Genomic DNA, 21,381 nt, shown 5'->3' with positions numbered 1-21,381 from the left:
GCTATGTGCAGCATGTGGATAATGTACTTTGTTCATTATCTTAATTCAAATGATAACACTACCCTGAGACATGCAAAACACACTTGAGCATACTGGTGATTAACAGTCTATACTATTTCCACTTCTCCAACTATAACAGAACAATCATTCTCAACATAACTATTTGAAAGCCTAGAGTAGAGTCTATTCATAACTAGAGCTACTCCCCCTCTGCATTTATCTGCTTAACGGTGAATCCAGAAGCATTTACTCCCATTGAAGACAGAGCTGGAGTTTCAAGGTCTTCAGAAGCAGAGTAATACACAAAAGAATATCATACCCAAAAACAGTGCATGCAAATAATGCTACCATACCACTGCGGTTGCAGCCCGAAGATGAAGAGAGAGGCGTTGGCTGCCTCTGCGAGAGGCGGCCCAGACGAAGGGGCAGCTGTGGAGGAGGGAGGGATGCTGGCGTAGGTGGCTGCTGCCCCGAAGCACGGCACGCCGGCTGGTGCCGCGGGCAGGGGGGTTGGTGGTGTCCAGCCGGTGGCAGGGGTGGGGAGATACGCAGCCGCAGGGGTGGTGGTGTGATAATCCCCCCCCCTGAGAGGGGAGGCACAGAGGCAAAGAGACCCGAGGCCGGTCCAAGGGTGAGGGGAGAAGGAGGGGGGGGTGGGGGTGAGGGCAGAGAAGAGGGCGGAGATGGAATGGGGGGTGCCGGGGGTGGGGGCGATGGATTAGAGGGGGGAGGGTTGGGAGGGGGGGGAGGCGTGGGAGATGGCGGGGGGGCCCAGGCCCACACCGAGTCAATCTGCAAGAAAGAGAGAATGGGGGGCAGGGGGGTCATTTCAATGCAATAAAATCTCAAACCCAATTGGCCTCAATGTGGGGCATGCTTGTGTGCTCAGGGGCGTTTGGAAGGGCTGCAACCATGCCATCATTGAGGCATCATACTCAACAAATCTGAATTACAACAAACCAACTTCAAGATTTATCACTGCTGGCTTAAATTCTTGAAATAGCAATATTTCACATCTTTAGGGACTTAATTGAATAATCCCATGACTAGTCACACGTATTTGCTAAAATAACCTGCACTTGCTTACTAAATACAGTGATAATCCAATTGCTTAAGAATATAACTCAATAGCCATTCACTCTCTTTCATTGAGTATCAAACAAGAACTCAAATAGATGATAAGGTGAAAATATGATGAAAATTTGATGCCTATAAATATCTTTCACTTAAAGGGACCAGTTATTGGTCGAGAACTGGTCAAATAAATCTAACTAGATACATCTGAAATACTGGTAATAAGAGAAAAAACTTTAATACTTCTCGGAGGCTGATATTATCAATAAACATATCACTTTTTTAATCACATAAAATTGATAAATGTTTAGTTTTACTTAGTTTGTATTAATAGTTATGTAAATTATTACCACGCCACAAAATTCCAACACTACCAATACAACCATTCAAGTACAGATAGATGAAGAAACTGGTCGGAACATTCAGAAAATCTCTAAATACTACCTTGATCAAAAATTTCCCGGAATTTATTCAGAAAATTAAAAATACAAGTTTATTCATCTAAATCTATATTGTCCCCTTCAAAGTAATCCCCATCGACTGCAACACACTTATGCCAGCGCTTGATCCAATCCTCGAAACATTTCTTATATTCGGTTTTCGGTATGTCCATCAGTGCTTCCTGCGATTTTTCCATTACTTCCTCTCGGCTGCTAAAACGCGTTCCCCGTAATGGTTTTTTAACTCGATTGAACAGAAAGAAGTCACAGGGAGCCAAATCAGGTGAATTCGGTGGCTGTTGGATGGTATTTGTTGCATTTTTCGTCAAAAATTACGAATAATGATAGCACTGTGCGACGGTGCGTTATCATGGTGCAAAATCCACGAGTTTTCTGCCCACATTTCTGGTCTCTTTCGGCGAATTGCTTCACGCAAACATCTCATAACGCCCAAATAATACTCTTTGTTTACTGTCTGGCCTTCTGGCAAAAATTCATGATGCACTACACCGTTGTAATCCATGAAAACCGTCAGCATTGCCTTCTTTTTTGACTGAAAACGACGTGGTTTTTTTGGTCTCGGCTCATTTGGTGAACGCCATTCACTTGCCTGATGTCTGGATTGCGTGTCGTACTCATAAACCCACGTCTCGTCTCCAGTAATGATCCTTTTGATGAATGTGGAATCGGATTCAGCCTCGCAAATCATGTCTTTTGCGACGTCAACACGGTCTCTTTTTTGCATGAAATTGAGGTCTTTTGGCACCAACTTTGCTGCTACACGACGGAAACCCAAATCATTAACCACAATGTCTTGGGCGGATCCATAGGCAATGTTCAAGTCCTCCGCTATTTCTCTGATGGTTAATTTGCGGTTATTGACCAACATTTCTTTTACTTTATCAATTTTTTCACCGACTTTCGATGTCGATGGTCTGCCACTGCGTTCATCATCTTCGATTGACTCACGACCACTTCTGAACCGCTCGTGCCACTGGTAAACGACCGTTTTTTTTAGAGAATCGTTGCCGAAACACTTTTCCAACATTTCCAACGTCCGTGCGCCACTAAATCCGTTTTTTACGCAAAATTTAATACAAGTTCGTTGTTGCAAATTTAAATCCATTTCTGAAATTGTAAAAAATCGCCAACACACACAGAGATAGATGTACTCTTGGCTACGTAACTTTTGCAAATGTCAAGTTATGACACTAAGATTTAAAGGGAATATCAACAACAGATGTACCAATTTAACAAAAAAAACAGAACTCAAATCGGAACGATGGGAGCGCCACACGGTGGTTATTCCGGGAACTTTTTGATCAAGGTAGTATATATCATTTTAATTGAAATCTCAGAATCAAATATTCTCAGAAATACACTGCTTTTCCTCATACTTTACAGAGAAGTATAAATTAACGACTGAAAGTAATAATTTTAGTGTGGTACCATAGAGGATGAAATGAAGGCAACTGATAATAGGAGTAATTAATAAATTGCAACACTTAATATCAAGATTTTGCCATAACTACCACACAAGTTATGAGCATGCAAATAGGGATTCACTTTATGCCATAGGTTTAATAATATTTAATATCATCTTTGAAAAAGAGTGTGGTGTGCAAATCCTGAATCGCAATAATATTACACACCCCACAATGAAAGCACTGAGCCTCGAGACTGGAGTGGAAGAGACACCTGATTCAATAAAATGCGATAGTGATTAAATCAATTCGATTATTCTGATAAAGCTGAAACAGATTTTATATAAACTATTTGAAAAGACAAGGTATTGTTATCTGAATATTCATCCTGATGTGATCATATTGGAATTCATGATAGCAATCTTGGTGAATCATATTTTATGGCAAGAGAACCTGTTCTAAAGGACTTTATGTGAGTGTGAACATTCCTCATATTTTTTCAAATGGCATCTCTCCAAAAAATTTGCAGGGTCAACATTTTCTTTCATAGAATTCTCAACTCTCATAAGTGGTTGATTGATGATACAAAATGTCTGTTTATTTACATGACTTTTTCACAAAATGCCATAGTGCTCTATCAAGTTTGCAATATTTAATTTCTCTGTTTAAGGAATAAATGACACAGTTGCAAATGCCCAATTTTTAGCACTTGGCCGGGTCAACATTTTGTAATTTATAATCGTCCTTATGGTGAACTCATGTGCTCTCATTATCCATCAGGAGTAGAGAGCCCCATGACCAACCCTCTCCAGCACTTCCACCTTTTTATAAATGTCATTACATTTCACTCTCATTTTTACCACCCAGATTATGCATAAATACATCACTGCAGGAAATTAGGCCTTTATTCATGCAACAAAATTGAAGAACCAAATCTTCCAAGATTTCTTCTGCGTGGATTCATTTTCTAGGACAACAGTTTTGCCGGCATTATAGTCGACATCTTTCAGTTAGAAATTGTTAATACTTGTTTTTGCCCATCTTATATAGGCCTCCTGTCTGAGCAGGTGCACTGTGATGGTCAAATCTCTTTTTTGCTAAAATGCCTATCTAGGAGCTGGAAAACATGCAGCTATCATTCCTGTTGAAATTGTTGGGCCTCTTGGCTATTTCCACGGCTTCATCAATAAGTCTAGGGATGCAAGTACTTTATTTAGCAACCAATTTAGCTTATTTGAAGTTGGTTTGAGTACAGGACCTGTCCAGGTATGCTCAGCACAGACTGAGAGACGTAGTTGTCCATCTTCGTAACCCGTGTGTTTTTGAATGTGGCTTCTTAGTCCTTCAGATGCTTTCCTAACATAGGATTTCCCACAGCTACCCTGAATTTTGAATACACCACTTTGTACATCCATTAGAACCTGATCTTTAGCTTTGCGGAAAAGGTCGGCTGACTTGGTGACATAGGTAAACCTGGACACTACGTTACGCTCAGCTATTCATTCTGTTGTACTTGCTATGCAAGGGATTATGGTGAAAGTGGATGTTTTTTCGTCCCTGTCAGTTTCTCGACGGTCCTTTTCACAGCCAAAGTTTGTTTCTGCTCTTCTATCTGCACAGCTCTTTGGATGGCATCACAGTTAAAGCTATAAATCTATATAATACCATGCAAGCCCCAACAAAGGTGTGGCTGGTGGTGTTAGGTCACCACCCATAAAAGAGAACAAAACCACATGCAAAATCAACAGATCCATGTAAATCTACACCACAGTAGTAAATACATTCATGATAAACCCTTTCAACTTACACCCATGCGAATAGATATACTATCACCTAACAAACAACTGCACCTTAGAATATGGTAAAAATTAATCCAATGACGTGCAAGCTAGATTTTGAAAAGTAAGCAGGGGAAATTTCACTACCATATTAACATGCAAAATACAATGGTCTCCTCCACCAAGGGTACAGAAAGGGAATATGACACAACGCCGTAGATAGCAGGAGGGTCCCCCCACAGAGAGACAAGGGATGGAGGGAGAAACTTGAAAACAGACAAAGCAGAGCAAGCAATACTGTTAAGAGGACTACATTATTTAATTTCATTCTATAGCAGTCAAGCGGGACGGGTTTTGACAAAAAAACAAACACGGTTAGTGAAATTGTAAGCAATTGAGTTGAACTAATTATTCCCTAGACGCTGATGGTGGCCAGTGGAATTTTTTTTTGTTTATTACCCTACAATTGCTATCCCGTATTGTCCGTGGGAAGGAGTCCTTGAGTCTGCTAGTTCGGGCATCTATTTCCTGAATTTTACATACATGATCCAAGCAACCAATGTATGTTGGAGTGTGAATAATTTGCAAGACCTCGCCGCTGAAACATATGCACCTGAATATATTTAGTAAGTTCAACCTAGTAACATAGAATTGTCTTTCTTCTAATGATTCCCACCCCAACTCCATAAGCATTTCAGTGACGCTTTTTGTTTTATCATAAGTCTTTTGCAATCGCAAGGGCTGCCTGACATTGAACTTTCTCAATTTCTCAAATGAGGCCTTTTTCACTTGGATCCCATACGCTACATGCATATTCTAAATGAGGCATGGTAACGTTGTTCCTTGACCTTGGAGTCACTTCTGCCAACAGTGCGTCCAATAAATCCCAATTTTTTTAAATGCTCGCCCGCAGATTTATGTATCTGGGTCCCCCAAGTTAAGTCCTTAGTTATTGTAAGATTGTAACAAATAGGTATTTTACTCCATCAACTACTTCTAGGCCAAATCCAGCTAATTTTTGAACAGGTCCCATTGATTTTTTTAAAGAAATTTACCACCGAACATTTATTAAGATTTAATGACAATCCCATTTAGAATACCATTTAGTAATGCAATCATGATCCTGTGCTAGAATTATATGATCCTCATCCCCAGGTATCTCCCAATAAATCACTGTGTCATCCACAGACATCCTAATCTTACTTTTCACTTCACGGTTCAAATCATTAACAAAAATCAAGAAAAGCAATGGCCAATTACACTTTCCAGGTCACTCGTATGCTGTCGGAACTAGCACCGTCAAGGACTACCCTCTGCCCCTCTCTGAAAGAAATTCTTCAACCCAATTTATTGCGCCCTTGTTTATACCTGCAAACTTCAGTTTATGAGTCAGTTTCCCAGGGGAAGCCTTGTCAAATGCTTTTAGAAAATCCAAAAAAATTCCATCCACTTGCCTACCACCTTCACCCAATAAAAGAAAGTCATGTGTGAATAATCCTAATTGGGTCTAGCATGAGTGGGTTTTCTTGAATCCATCTTGATTGTCACTTAAAAAAGTTAATCTTATCACGGTATCTCATTATGGAACAGACAATAATGGGCTCCAAAATTTTGCAGCATATAGAAGTGAGAGAAATTGGTCTGTAATTACTTGGATCCTCCCTGTCACCACTTTTATAAATTTGTTTTACTGTGACAGTCATCCTTCATCATTGTGACCGTGGCGTTGCCCTTATCAGTTTCAATTACTAGTAGGATGTCCTTGGATCTGAGCCCTTTGATCGCCATTCTCCCATCTCTGGTGAGATTGGTGCTAGGAGGTTTTGCTTAGAGCAAGATACGTCCAAACTCCTTTCTTATGCCGTTGGCTTCTTATTTATGCAGTTTTCAAGCATCTTATACTGTGGTGACAATATCTTCCATAGGAACTCGGCTTGGACAGACAGCATAGGTAAGACCTTTCGAAAGCACAGAGATAGCAACTTGCTCATGCTAGGTTATCCTTAGCTGAGATCTTTGATTGCCATTCTCTTTTCTCTGGTGAGATTCGCCTCATCTGAGACGAATCCCTATGAAAGACATTGTCCGCACAGTAGAAGACGCTATTTGTGAACTGCATAAACAATAACCTGACAACATCAGGGAGGAAGCGGGGCATATCTCACTCAAGGCAAAAGCACCTAGAACTAATCCTACCAGAGAAGAGAAAAGGGCAATCAACGACCTCAAGACAACCTACATGAGCAACCATAACCTCTGGGTGGTGACTCCTGGGAGGGGAATGTCAGTCAGGGTGGGCAAATGTAGGATAGGAATCTTTCCTCTTGAAGATACTAATTCAGTCTTCATTTCAGTGATTGACTACCTCTCCCCTCCTCAGTTTTTTCTCCCTTCTGTCAGCTATTTAGAGTTCCCATACAGAAAGTACCACTGGCAAGGAATGCTCAAGCCAATGAAATATTATTATAATAAATAGTCATCAAAATTCTAAGCCCAGAATATTTTATATCTTCCAGATATTTGTTCACCACTTCATCTCCGTGCCCATGTCTCTGAAATGGGATGACTCTATGCCCACTATGTAATTAGATGGCTTTGAAGAATATTTTGTTAATCTTCAAAATTAAATTGCTACCAACATAAATAGCACCCAGGAGATAGCCCATGGAAAATCAAGAAAAAATAAGAATGATTTAAAGTGAAAATGGACTCACCATAAGAAATTATAAATGCTATAAAAACTATAAGAGATCCAAAAGTGGAGACAAGCACAGCATTTTTTTAAATCATAGTAAACACACGAGTATTCTATATTGGAACCAATACCAATCATTATTATCATCTGCCATCAAAGTGGTGTATTTCCAGAAGAATTAAAATAAATATTAATATAATACAATAGTCGGTACCAATTAATTAAATAGATACAAAAGGGACCAGAGCAGCTATTGTCCAATTTCCATTATTTCAAACACATGCAAAACCTCCAAAGCTACTATAAATGAGCAGATATTTATTGTGTACTTAGGTCTAACACTGTTTTAATGTTGATTAAGAAAACAAAATCCATGCAACAGAATTACTTGTGACAAAACCATCCTGTGCATTTGAGGATAAATGTTGCATGTCCATGTTACCTTACAAAACTTTAAGGTAGTATATCAATTTTGTTTACAGAAGCTTAAAAACTATTAGCTCAGGGACTTGAATTGATAAGTCTACCTGCAAGACAAAAGGTGGAGAGTGGAGGTCAGCATTGAAACATTAAGAATCCTACCTGAATCTTAATTAGTGGCATTATTGCTTTGAATCAAGACCAAAACTTAAACAACTTAGAGGGTATTAAAATATTCATAGCTAAGATAGGGCTCACACATCTTAGGAATTAGTATCTAACCATAGGATTAGTAGCTATTGAAATGCATCTATTCGCCAAAGTGATAATAAAATGCTAATGCCAGCAAAATACCTCACAATATATAACCACAATCACAGTTATGAATCTGAAGGTTGGTGCGATTAAGAAGGATAGACCTCAACTAGTACTGAGCCATCCATATACGGAGTGTGCCATTTATGAATAAGGGTAGGGGGGCCAGTTCCTTTTCCCCTGCCGTCCAATGGTTTCCCAGGAAGATCAGGTACTCAGTAAATTACACAGTGGTGCTGAGGGCACCCATGGGCATCAGTTAAACACGAGCACTTCAGTCACCAACCCAGAAATCTACTCACGGGGCTACCACGCCACTACTTAAGAATACACATTTTGCTTAAAATCACAGTCATGTAACTTTTAGGATTCTATTTTATGGATAAGCTGCTGACGAAACACGTACTTTAAAGATTCAAAAGAAGGCCTCAAGGTTTGCGAACGGTTCATCACTCAGAGTGCAGAGAAAGCCACTTTTTATGACTTGCATCGAAAATATTTAGCACGTACTATGCATAACTTTACTGATGTCATGCATATGAAGACAAGACTGCTTGTATCCCACTAGGTCTAGTATCCATTTCATTAATATACGGTACAAAAATGAATCTTCCTCGATGCAGAATAACTTAGATACATGGGCAGCGGAGCACTAAGGGTACTATAAATTTCCAAAAGCTACCAAGCAAAGTAAGAACAATGACTGTAGCCAAATTCAAGAATGCTAGTTCATAGTGGCAGCTATCCAAACAAATTACATTATGTAATGTTGCTGTGCACGGTAACGGTATATGTTTTGAATGTAATTTAGTTATGGTTAAGGTATACTGTTTTGGATTTCAGCTAATGTATTCCTGTCTTTGACGGCAAAAATATTTGTTATTCCGTTTATTTATATATAAATATGAGAATAAATTCCATACAAACGTTAAGGCAATAATAAACCTATGATACATTGGAAATATTAGTTTATTAGAACACATTATGGTTCATGTGTTTCGAGCTTTCCACGCTAATCTAACAACTGTCAATACATGATCATTTTGATCACGTGATTGTAATTCAACTTCGATGTTCATCAAAATAATCTTGGCTCGTGCTTGTATTAACTAATTCCAAGAGGAGGGATAAGGAATACTATCATTCCGACTCAAATATACTCAAGTTATCTCAAAAACCTGTCGAGGACATGAATTCCTTACTAAGGAACGCTAGGTGAGCTCCTGTTGTGGTCATAATTTAGACTTTGGAGAGTATCAGAAATAAATAGAGTAATTTTAATTAACGGACTAATCTTTAGGAAAAATAAAAAACCACCAACCTTCGATATTTACGTTTTCACCCAAGCAATTCTTTTCCAAACTTGACAGCTATTATCACCACTTATTCCCTAAAAAGTCTCTGACGAACAACCATCTTCCTCAGTAATAAAGGCATTTGGGTTACAAAAAATGCAGTCCCAACTTCAAGTTTTTCACTTCGGTTAAAAAAATTCCTTATTAAGTTCTGTTATTTCAGACATATCCACTGACAAGATGGCACTCAAAATGTTCTAAGTCTTCAGAAAACAAAACTACTGTATACAATTCCTAATATTTCAAAAATGTGTATAACTAGAACGTTATTAAGTTCCATTACTCCAAAAAATTAACCGTAACTGTTCATTAACCTAAGTGACTATCACACTTGCAAACAACTTCATCAACTGGAGATATTAGAGAAGCTTCTCACAATCCACTACAGATGGCATCACATCACCGGATACCGGAAACGAAGTAGCAGAAAACATAGGAAATCTGGGCAACGTAAGCTGTTAAGTTGATTGCTTTTCGGTTCGTTTACGGTAATCACAAATCCATACAAACTACCCGCAAGTAAATCATTGCCGGCGAGCATGTGGTCCGATACGTTGCTGATTGTTTTCATCTCCATTTGCACTGCCCTTCTTGGAGAAGGTAATTTAAAAACTGTTTCTTAAGCATTATTTTAATTAAACTTTCCTTAATTTACCACTAGAAAATGCCGAAATATCTTTCCACAGGTTTAACATGGCTAATGGTGTATAGAACTGAAAAATATCAAAAACTGAAAGCTGAAGTTGAGAGGCAAAGTAAACGCTGTAAGTTTTTGTCATACTTCTAGTAATTCAAACCTGTCTTTAGGATTAATTGGTGGCATACTAGATTTGAGATCAGTCCCAATTTTTAATTTTCCTGAAAGGTGAGGTTTTGTGTCAATGTAACCACACAGTGGAGATCCATTCCACTAATTCCTCCGTAGAAATAGTTGTGTAGCCACCATCCACAGTGAGTATCACAAAAGAGAATCACTGTGTGAAAGTATGCATGCAGTTGATCTGTACGAGATTGCATAATATCATACAGTGAGATTATTCAAGTAGGCCTTTGTAGCCTTCCCACTTTTGAGGATAAATGGGTCCCTTCTCAATCTTCTACTGTAACAAAATCTTAGGGATGCATACTCTACCCTGGGAAACTCGTGTAGATAAAATTAGCTCTCAAGTTGTCGTATGACGTTACCTTCTGAAGAAAATTGTGGCCCTGGTTGATGATGGTACGCCTCTCGCAGTTCATTATCATGCATTCATTCATGTTCGACTGAAATTGTAATTGCCATGTGGGGGTACTCATATCAGTCATTCCATGCGCTTCTCTAGGCTGCAAAAATGGGCAGTGAGAATTATAGGTCAAGTTCCAAGGGCATGTAGTTGTAGGCATTACTTAAAAAAATAATATTTTAACTATTCCCTGTATGCACATATATTTTCCGTTCTATTATTATTGTACAGCAGAACAAAGTCATGTTCAATTTGATAACCAATGCTGATGTACATAGGCATAGCACAAGAGGGTGCAATGACTCGAGGATAGCTACTCACAACTCTACTATGTTTACTGACGATCCTTGTTATGGTAATGTCAAATTCCTGGAAGAATTCCCTAGTAAACTAAGAGAAATAGAAAAGTTGTTGTCTTTCAAATCTAAACTTTATCAATTCCTGTGCAGACATCAATTCCATACTGTGGATGAATTCATGCCTCTCTCTGTTGATGAATAGTTTTATTCTTATGTACGCTGTTGCTCATTCTGTTTACTGGTTTCTTTTTTATTTGTGACCATCATTTGTAATTAATGTTGCATGCTCCATACATGTCTTATAGGATTTCAAGAAACTGTGGGAAATGCTTCAGCAGTAAATTTTAATGGAGTCATCCACTATTTGTGCATTACAATGCAACAATTTCAGATTGTTAAAATCATTCACCTTGACCAGGATTCGAACCCGGATCCCTTGATGTCCGGCCGAGTGCTTTAGCCAGTTAAGCTTTCAAGGCGTCCTTTTTTAGGAACCAATTAACCTCAATCAATCTTGAGGGTAAAGAAAGAAACTTTGCACTTCCACATAAAGATTTAATATTTCACGGCCATGGTTTCAATGCTGTGTATCATCATCAGGTGACACAAATCAAAAATTTTTCAACCGGCATAGCCTGGCTCCAAGAAAAGAGGAATGTAGGGGATGATGGAGAGGGGTAAGTTAAGGGCAGGTGCAGAAACCTTTAGTGGGCTAGGGGAGGGTATGCATTGGAAGGTTTCTGACTAAAGTTTGTGGAAGTTTATGTTCAATAAATGAAGAACACAATGTAACACTCCACTGCTCTTTGAAATAGCTGCAAGAAAAACACATTGTGTTCTACATCTAATTATGGGGGTTTTTGTCTGCAATGGTTTGACCTTCATTAAGGGACAGTAAATGGTCATCGCTGCCTTGGTGGGGGTGGGGTTGGTCTGGAAAGATATTGGAGTCTTTTAAGAGGGGGAATGGGATAGGTATTTTTTTTTGGCCACCTCAAAACTGTCAGACTGAAGGGATTGCCAAATTTCCAACTCCTCCAAAGCATTTAACCTGTGTCATTTCATTTCTGTGCAACGAATGTCTGCTGTGAAGTTACTGGTATGATTTTTTCATCATCCAATCTACATCGATCCTCTTTTCTGAATGACCCAACTTGAGATGTTTGCTTCGGTCATTTGCAGTGGAGAAACGAAAAGAGGCGCATGGTGACTCACTTGACAAGCAGCAAAAGAAGAAGATTGAGAGAGAGGAGGAGCGCCTGAAGAACAACAACCGTGACCTCTCACTTGTCAAAATGAAGTCCATGTTTGCCATCGGATTTGCATTCACAGCTCTGCTCAGTATGTTCAACAGCATGTAAGTTGGGTCAGTTAAAAATAAATCTAAGCCAACCGACTTTTGTTGGGAAATTAGGAATATTCACAGAATTTATTCACGTTAGTATGATTTTCATTCAGATAATCATTAATTGAGCAGTTCTTGAAATAGATATAGTCAAATATTAATATACAAATATAGTATCTGCTTTTATGACAGTGATTCCTTGGTCAAAGCGTTGTGCAACAACAAGGGCAAGATTGACCCTCTTGTCTCATTCAGGAGTCATACCTTTCACAAAGTGTTAATATTCTCCCTTTCTTGTCCTTCCCCCCTTAACCTCCCTTCCATTCACAGTGGCACTTCCACCTGCAGCATCCTCCTCTCAACAACTCCCCCTTCCATCCCCGCTGCCTCTTTTGCTGCTTACTTCCTCCTCCCACCTCTCTTTCATCCCTCCATTCCTGCACCTACATCCCCTTCATGCTTTTTATTCCTCCTCCGTCCCCCCTTTTTGCTCTGTATTCAGTAATTTTCTATGTCTTGTACCTAATGGCTCTGTGGGTCAAAAAGTCCGTCATTTAATGAAGTTTTATTTTTTGCAAAAGTGCTATATTCTTAATTTATTAAGCTTTTGTCTCCTTAATCTAATTCTAACCTCCTTTGGGGCTAACAGATATTTGGTGCAGATCCTTATGAAAAAGGGAGCAAGAAACGTCATCCCACTCGGCTTAATCAGTTTTATTAATATTATTAATAGTTGGTTGATTGTTTTCTCACTAATGGATTAAAAAAATGTTTCAGAGAGGGAGTTTATCTGATTGTGTGGATAAGAGAGATGGTTTTTGATGGATTGGAGTTGGGCATTTTGGTCAGTGGGCATAATCAATGGCTCAAAAACTAGAGAAATATTAAGGATTGAATTACTAGTTGACTTACATTTCAGTATTTTACTGAAGCTGTCATTGATCATATTCCAAGCTGTTTTAGTTTTGTTATCTGAGGAGCCTTATGAAGTGACATGAAATCGTCTCAACAATCGTTTTCAATAATTTATATTTAGCGTTTTTCATGGGTATTATATTGCCGTTAACTTATTGTTGTGGGCCTAGGGGGTAACCATAAGAATTTTTAATTTTGTGAGATATAGGTTATTCATTCATAGAGTGGCACAGTTTTTGTTTTGAGCCTTGTTTAATATGACTTTTATTCAATTTGAAGGAAAACATCAGTGTAAAACCATTTAAAAATTATCTAGATAGGTGTTAAGGTTTTCATGAAATGGAAGAGAATTATACTCAGAATCTCCATTAGCCAATTTTAGGGCTTGGCAAAATTCTTCAATGTTAGTAAGTGAGAATATCTTTTTTTGATGGAATAATTTTTAGTTATGAATTTTGGAGCTTATTTTAATGCACATTACTCTCAAAAGCATCTTGCCACTTCTTCTTGATGCAACCCTCTAATCTGCGTGCTTCCCTGAAAATCTGATGACCCTGCAGTGTGGATAACTGGACTGGATGTAGCAGCCTGCCACTGCTTGTGGCAGAAGGACTGTATCACCAGATGTGCCAGCAGAAATGTTCTCATTGGGTGAGGCGAGAGATTCTGTTTGTATGGGCAGTATGCCTGAAGGGCGTCCACCCAAATGGGGAAAATCCCTTGCTCTTAATGAATTAAATACATTACATATGTGTGATGGATACGCTGCAATTAACTTGCAGGAGAACATACTGAGTGGTAGGAATGCCAATTGCAACTATGCAAATTAGATGTAATGCATGGATGAATCGAAAGAAGTATAAAGTCATGATTTGGTCTCTAGACTCAAAAATGTCATTTATTTTGAAATCTTTCCTCAAAACTTGGAACAACTTTGAACATTTGCATTTTGTCAAGTTTTTGGGATGCCTAATGAAAGCAACACATTCTGTTCAACTATTTACAGCATTAAAATCTCAATGACCCCCAAATTTTTTTAATATCCTTTTGTTTATTTGATGAAAAACATGGAATAATATTGCAAGCATTACGGGTGGAAGTAGCACCTTAACCTTAAGTCTCCTAGGTAGGGGTACTGATCAGTGTAGGTATTGTGTCCAGTCACAATAATTTGTCCATCACCTCACCTAACAAGGCAAGGTTTTGTTAGCACATGTGGTAGTTGGGTCCTTTGGCAACTGGCAGTGGAATTCTGTGGAGTTCAGCATCCAGTTAACTGCACAGCAGGGTTGTCGAGTCACGAGGGAAGCACGCATTTTGGGCAGGTTGCGTTGAGAAGTGGTGAAATGCTTTTGGAAGTAACTGTAATTTACTTAGATATCAATATTGTCGGCAAGATGTGACTTCATTGATATCCCCTGGGTAAAATTCAAATTGAAGGTTATGTTGGTAATAATATGACTGACTGATTATCAATATGAGTTAACTGATTGTCAGTTTCACTGACTTGTATTTCTGTCTCATTGACTGAAGTATGGGGCCATTCCAGTGCAAAAGTTGCACTATTTGTCCACCCAGTCATATCTGTCAAATACTTTCCAAGTGTTTGACAGCAAGTGTTCTTTCAGTGACTCTGACGTCCCTGCAGCCTTAGTGTACTTTCTTGTTTTCAGATTTGATGGGCGTGTGGTGGCCCGCCTCCCATTCATCCCAATATCATGGATCCAGGGCCTTTCCCACCGCAACCTGCATGGGGAAGATTACTCCGAATGCTCATTTATATTCCTCTACATCCTCTGCACCATGTCCATTAGGCAGGTGAGTTGACGAGAGACCTTTGGATTGAACCATCAACTGTCTGACAGCAGGTCATAATTGACTCCTGGTTTTTTTTCTGGGGAGGAGTCATTGTCTGCATTTCAGATGTATTGGCAAAAGCAAAAGGCTTTCCATTATTATGCAAAACTAATTTGCAAGCATCCAACCATGCATGGTACATACTATCCATGCAAAAGCTCTAAATGCCCTGGTTTGTACGATATATGTATCTTATGAATAAATGATTTGATTGTGATGAGCAATATGTTATGGGGAACATTCATCTCTGTTCTATGATAGACATTTTTAAACATACCATCACTGATAGCTGTACACTCCTAGAGTGTCTCTTCCTACCCAAACCACTCACTCCCGACCAAACTGCCAATAACTGAACCAAAATAAAAAGTTTCAGGAAATGACATGTGTTTCAACTCCAAGAGTCATCTACTTCAGGTACTAGTCGAACAAACCCAGAGGATCGGAGTGAAGTGGACAGAAAGAAAGTTCAGGAAGGAAGTAGGGGGAGTGGGAGAGTAGAGGGCGATTGCAGGTAGGGAGAGTGCAGCCGCAACAGATCAATATGTCATCCCAGAAGGGAATAAAGGCATAAGAAGAAAGAGTGTGGGTACAGAGTCTTCAGGAAAGCAATGGTGGGAATGGGAGATTGGTTTGCAAAAAGTAGGTCATTAAGTATAGAGGCCATGTGGTACAATCTCCAATTTTCCCAAAAGGTTCAGTCAAGGACCCTTTCTTGAGGTGTAGAATTTTTGTATCAAAGTTATGCTGAAGTGTTTTCAATGAGGTGTTAAATCCGGAGGGATGAACTGTCTTTGGTTTCTTAATGCTTTGTTCTTTTTATTCTTGTGCTGTTTTTATTTCTGTCTGACCAAAAAAGTCAGACATTCCTGGCAAATATGGAGGCTGGGACATCATTACTAAAGTGCTGCTTTTTGGCCAAAAATTTATGTCAACAAGCAGTGAGCAGTCTGAGCGGGTGCATTATCATGGTGGTGCAAAAGTCATGAATTGTTTTGCCACAAATACCGGCATTTTTTTCGCGTTGCTTTTATGCAAATGGAATGGAACTTGTAAGCAATTCTCTTCATTGACCTTGAATACTCTTGCAAGCAAAGCAATACTTTTGATGGATTGTTTGACCTTATGGCAAGAACCCATGGTGCACTCTGCGAAATTACAAGGTTCCCATTACTTTTTCAACACACCTCATGTACTGATCCATCCATGATTACTAGACAGTTGCATTTGTCTGCTTTGGACATGAGCAGGTCCTCTTTCTGCGGATTCAACTACAGACCTTGATTGTTTGCTGTAGGATGTGGTTCTAGATAGACAGGGCTCACAGCGTAGCCTCAGCAAACTACTGGAATTATGTTCTCAGCACAAGCCTGTTATAAAGCCTTATGAGCACTGAGAAGAACTATCTCGCAGTCATCATCAAGTGTTCTAAAGGGCCTGCCACAACAGTAGCAATTGGGCCAAACTTGAAACTTTTACATAGATCTAGTTCAGGCTTGGAGAATAAACCACTGGATAAGTTTTTATTCAACCGTATAGTAAAATTTAAAGTCTCACATTTGGTGAGAAGTGGTCTGAGGAAAGAAGACCTATCAGTCTGGATTCAATGTGTGAAGCTTCCTCTAAATAATGTAGAATTTTTTTAGGACGGATCATTAACCAGAGACTGCATGAAAAAAGTAAATTCATTCCATTCAGCGAATTGAAAAACAGCCAATCATTTCATATCGAGAAAATGCAGTTGGAGTACGTTTCTCTTGCTTGCCTTCAACTCCCTTTTATCCAGATTTGCTTGGCCCTCTTCACCGAATGATGTGATGCTGAATGGGATGCTTTCATGGCAATGGTCACACACATGGGTGCAAATTCTAGCTTTAAAAAATTCCAGTTGAAAAGTAGGTTCAATTCTGCCTGAAATAATTTTACCAAATAGTGTAGGCAAAATTTATATTAAAATTAAATAACCAGTTTCTGGCTTGTTGTCATAAAAAAAATCAGTCAAAAAAATAAAAGAATCAGCACTTTTTCAAAATATTATTATGTTAAATAAACAACATAAATTTCCAATTGGATGGTTGGAGGTGTCACTTTGTGGAAGTGATTCGTACTGGAAAAGAAAATACTTTGTTCTTCCACTTGCGTTTGTGAAAGAACAAAGTATTTTCTTTTTATACATGCATTTTGACTCGGAGTCACCTGCAGCACAAGGCGAACAAACCAAGAAGATTGCGTAGACTGTGATCCTCTTAATTTGTCTGTCTAGTACCTGAAGATAACTCTTGTCAGTTGAAGCATGCTTTGTAAGAAAGTGCTTTAGTCTTTTAATTTTAAATATGAATTTCTTCAACCACATCAAGCCAGAAACTGTGAACTGTACACAGAGTCAAATAGTTAAATTTGTTGAGAAACAATAGGGCTAAGGATGCATGGTGGAAAAATCAGTGCAAGGATATGGAGATATTTCAGGGACAGGAAATGCAGAAGTAAAGGGAGGTTCAGGAATCTACAAGATGTAGCTAGGGAAAAAAATACTACTACACATACAAGATAAAGTAGGAAAGTTATTGATGGAAATGGCGGTGGTTCATGAAAGGTGAAAAGAATATATATAAAAGAGCAAGGTAATAATGTGATGTAGATGAGGATAGATGGTCACAGGAATATTAGATAGCTAGATAGAAAAAGTATGATGGGATACATGAGCGGTTCAGTAAGTTCTTGGGAAAATATAGAGAAACAAATTATTTTGGGTAGATTTTTTCTAATTTTTCAGCATACTGTCCTTTCAGCTCAACACACTTTTCCCATTGTTTCAGTAACTTAAGGTCATAGCCAAAAAGTTGGATTTTGAAAGGTTCTCAATATAGGCATATGTGTTGGCGATGATTCCTCATGCATCTTGCCTTCTTCAAAGCTGGAATGCCTTTTGAAACACTGTTCCGACTGTTCCTTTGTCGCCAAAGAACCCCATCCCACAAACTGCCTACGATGAAGTCAACGAGATAAAGTGAACCTGTGGGAAGTCTTATACAGGACGGTCAAGCAGATCAATTAAGTGCTGCCACCAGGAATACCAGAGAGCCCCAAAAAACAAGCAGTTCCACCTTTTAGCAGTGGCAGAACATGCCTGGGCATGGGGTGAACTTGGATGAGGCCAACATGATCTCAAGAGAATCATGAAGCCATTGAAATAACTAAACATCCCACAAATGTGAACAGGGAAGACTGCTACCAGCTCCACAACATGTGGAAATGCTTGTCTCAAAATCTGACCAATTAGAGAGTGAAATGCCATCAAGCCACCCACCTATATGAGGACGTCCAAAATATCATCATCACTTCAAACTGCAGATGCCAGCTCTAATGTCCACGAAACAGTTGCCAGCAGAGAGTAGAACACTTAGTGAAACCCAGGAGCTTGCAGCCCTCAAAATGTTCACACCATGAAAGCCTTGACACCATTTAAACCTGAATTTGCTAGAAAAAGGATGGTGGATAGGAGAGGAATTCTCTGGAATTTCTCTTTTATTTGCTCCAAGGGCACCATTGATTGTTGGTTTATTCCAATACAGTTCTTGAGCTCTCAGCATGAAAGTGAGAAAGTTATCACTTGTGACTCCCCAATTTGTCTCATAGTATGGTCAATGTTGGAAACAACCATCCTCCCTTGATTTTTTCTTTCTGATTTTCTATCAATCCATTGTAAACTTGAAGTGAAAGTATCTGAGATGATTCTGAATCACAAAAAACCCACATTTTAAATCCACAATGCCCAGGTTCACTTTTTTTATGGACTCTGAATGGACATTTTCCTCTAAATGCTGCCAAGTCATTCATAAACTATAATATTCGAGCAATATGAAAGACCCTTATCACAGTTTAATACTGATTGGTGTATTATTGACTGTATCGCTTCCAATTTTTCACTTGTATGCTCAATCAGATCTACTTTTGTAGATCAGTCATCAAATCTTATCTTTTGAAATGAGGCTTTATATCTATCACTAAACATTACTGCAAGGTAAAAGGGTTATCTAACCAGCTTGTTTTCAGTCCAAACTTCAGTTAAATGAAGCTTTCTTCTCCAGTTTTTTCCTTTAGTAATCAACACTGTTATAAAAGCAGATATTTCACTTATGGGCACCTCTTGTCATGGCTTTTCATTACCTGAATGATTAGCGTTCAATTTATTCTGGGAAATTTAACCCAAATATTTGATTACATAGCTGTTAGTGTTCCACTCCTGATTTCAGACTACAATTTCTTCAACAATTTTCCGAACGATAAGTAAAATTAAGCAATGTCAAAACATTGTTTGCATGTCTCTGTGAAACCTTTTCATGAAAAGGCAGATCAAACTCCTCATTGGAAGATTGATGTCTACTCGATATACTCTACATGCATACTCCCCGATACAGTCTAAAACCTAAGCACCTTTGCAGACACTTTGAAATGAATAATTTTAGCAAATAAATGTGGCCAAAAAGATATTGTATGAATTAATAGAACTTCATAAAAAAATAGGTATAGATTTTACATTTTAAAAATGTAATATGGGGTAACTGATTTACCCTGCACAGTCATGGAAGTGTTAATTAATATGTTGTTGTATCATTGAATGATTCTGAATTTAAATGTAAAAGAATGCATTATATGCTGTGTTTTTAATTTCACAGAACATACAGAAGATGCTTGGGTTTGCCCCATCAAGGACAGCAAGCAAGCAGAGCGGGAGTATATTTGGTCCACCGCCTCAACAGTTTAAATGAAAGACATGAAGTCTGAGCTGAGCTGCCTTCTGCTGACCATCCTATCTCGAATCATCTGCAGCAGGCAATCACAAGATTAAGCTATCAACAAATGAAACTCTCATGACTTTTTGAAGTGAGAAATTGAGTATTCTCAGGAAGAGCCAGTTTTATCTATCAAAACCGTCAAATGTCCCGTCCTGCTTCAAATCCTTCTTCACATGAGTGATGAACATTTACTTTCTATTCCCCACTATTTCGCTTTAATTTTTTATTAAGTCTTTTTTAAGCAATTAGATTGTCATATTGACTTTTATATATCATTATTCTTGCTTTCACCTTTTATAATCGGTCATTAAATGTTTGTTGTAAAAATATTGGACAAATTTGTTCATGCACCTGTGATAGTAAAACGACACTTAAGTTTGTCATGTCTCATTCTCCACATTAAGTTCATTAAATAAATAAACTTGTAGGAAGTTAATTCCCTACTGTGTGGGCTGTCTGACAGGTCTTCCATTGATTTGCCTCTGGAGATGAACCTCCAACATGCTTGGCAGTATGTACCGTGTGCAAGGAATGAGGGTGTGAATGAATTCACTCACTAGAATGTGTGTATTCATATTTTAATCATGAGACAATGAATCCTTGTAAACCTTCACAAGGTCAGACCCCACAAGTCATGTTGATGTACATATTTACAGAGTTTAAATAAAACATTTACTCTCCGAGTTAATTTTCATGGATGAAGTTTTATTCTGTGTTACCCAAATGACTCTGCTGTCTGGGATTTTAGATTATAAGCAACTTAACCTTCTTCTCAGAGAAAAACAAATATGTTGTCAAATAAAAATTGATGACATTTGAAAAGCAAGCAAAAGTTTCTTGCAAATTAACTGCCAAGGCCTCTATCGCTGCTTTGATTTAACTTTCATGAATTCTAAGAATCTTTGAGCAAATTAGCCCTTCGTTCTCCATCTTATGGCAAATGATTAGGAAGAAATTTTTTTGAATTTGTTTACATGTGCCTATAAATAAGAAAAGGCCAATATACATTTTTAAAATAGATGATCAACAATCACATGAAATATCATGAAAGTGGCATTTAGTTCTATAATCCTTACCAATAGTTGATTGAAGGTGAACCTGGTAGACTTCCACACCAACCTCCGGCAAACCATATAGTGAGAATTATCTTAAAAATGTCATTAATTTATTTCTTCACAATATACAGCAAATTGAAAGTTTAAAATAATTTTTAATATGTTCTCCTCCTTTAACTTAATATAAATTTTGCAATGCTATTAATTCATTTGCAAAAATAAGAAAACTACTCTGATATCCAGTTTTTCTGATCCTGCCTTCTCTAGGCAAACTTGAACATGAACAACACTGGGCTTTTCAAACCATAGGTTACATACTAGACTGGTAATGCTTTATAGCAGTTTCCTCATATTAATAGTTGTGCAGTTGGACTTTTCATTTCATTTTAA

General features: G+C 38.3%; 2 protein-coding genes across 3 annotated transcripts in view; one reads left to right on the top strand and one right to left on the bottom strand.

The window, feature by feature from the left end:
- dbo (Kelch-like protein diablo) overlaps positions 1-9,851 on the bottom strand; it is a 46,346-nt gene extending 36,495 nt beyond the window's left edge. For both annotated transcript variants that reach the window (XM_071594523.1, XM_071594518.1), the window contains exons 1-2: positions 9,468-9,851; positions 354-792 (exon numbers count right to left, since the gene is read on the bottom strand). The gene's annotated coding sequence lies outside the window, so the exon portion shown is untranslated. The remainder of the gene's footprint in view (positions 1-353; positions 793-9,467) is intronic.
- Positions 9,852-9,932: 81 nt separating this feature from the next.
- Positions 9,933-20,630, top strand: LOC139686980 (calcium load-activated calcium channel). The gene is made up of 5 exons (XM_071584030.1): positions 9,933-10,101; positions 10,188-10,265; positions 12,206-12,380; positions 14,957-15,101; positions 19,817-20,630. Exons 1-5 carry the CDS (start codon positions 10,041-10,043, stop codon positions 19,907-19,909), a joined length of 552 nt encoding a protein of 183 aa, XP_071440131.1. The 5' UTR covers positions 9,933-10,040; the 3' UTR covers positions 19,910-20,630.
- Positions 20,631-21,381: the final 751 nt, after the last annotated feature.

Source organism: Hetaerina americana, unplaced genomic scaffold (genome assembly GCF_022747635.1).
Source record: "Hetaerina americana unplaced genomic scaffold, ioHetAmer1.1.p SCAF_1, whole genome shotgun sequence".
Taxonomy (NCBI): Eukaryota; Metazoa; Arthropoda; class Insecta; order Odonata; family Calopterygidae; genus Hetaerina; species Hetaerina americana.
Note: the sequence above shows the minus strand (reverse complement) of the source record. Positions and strands in the feature narration are given on the sequence as shown.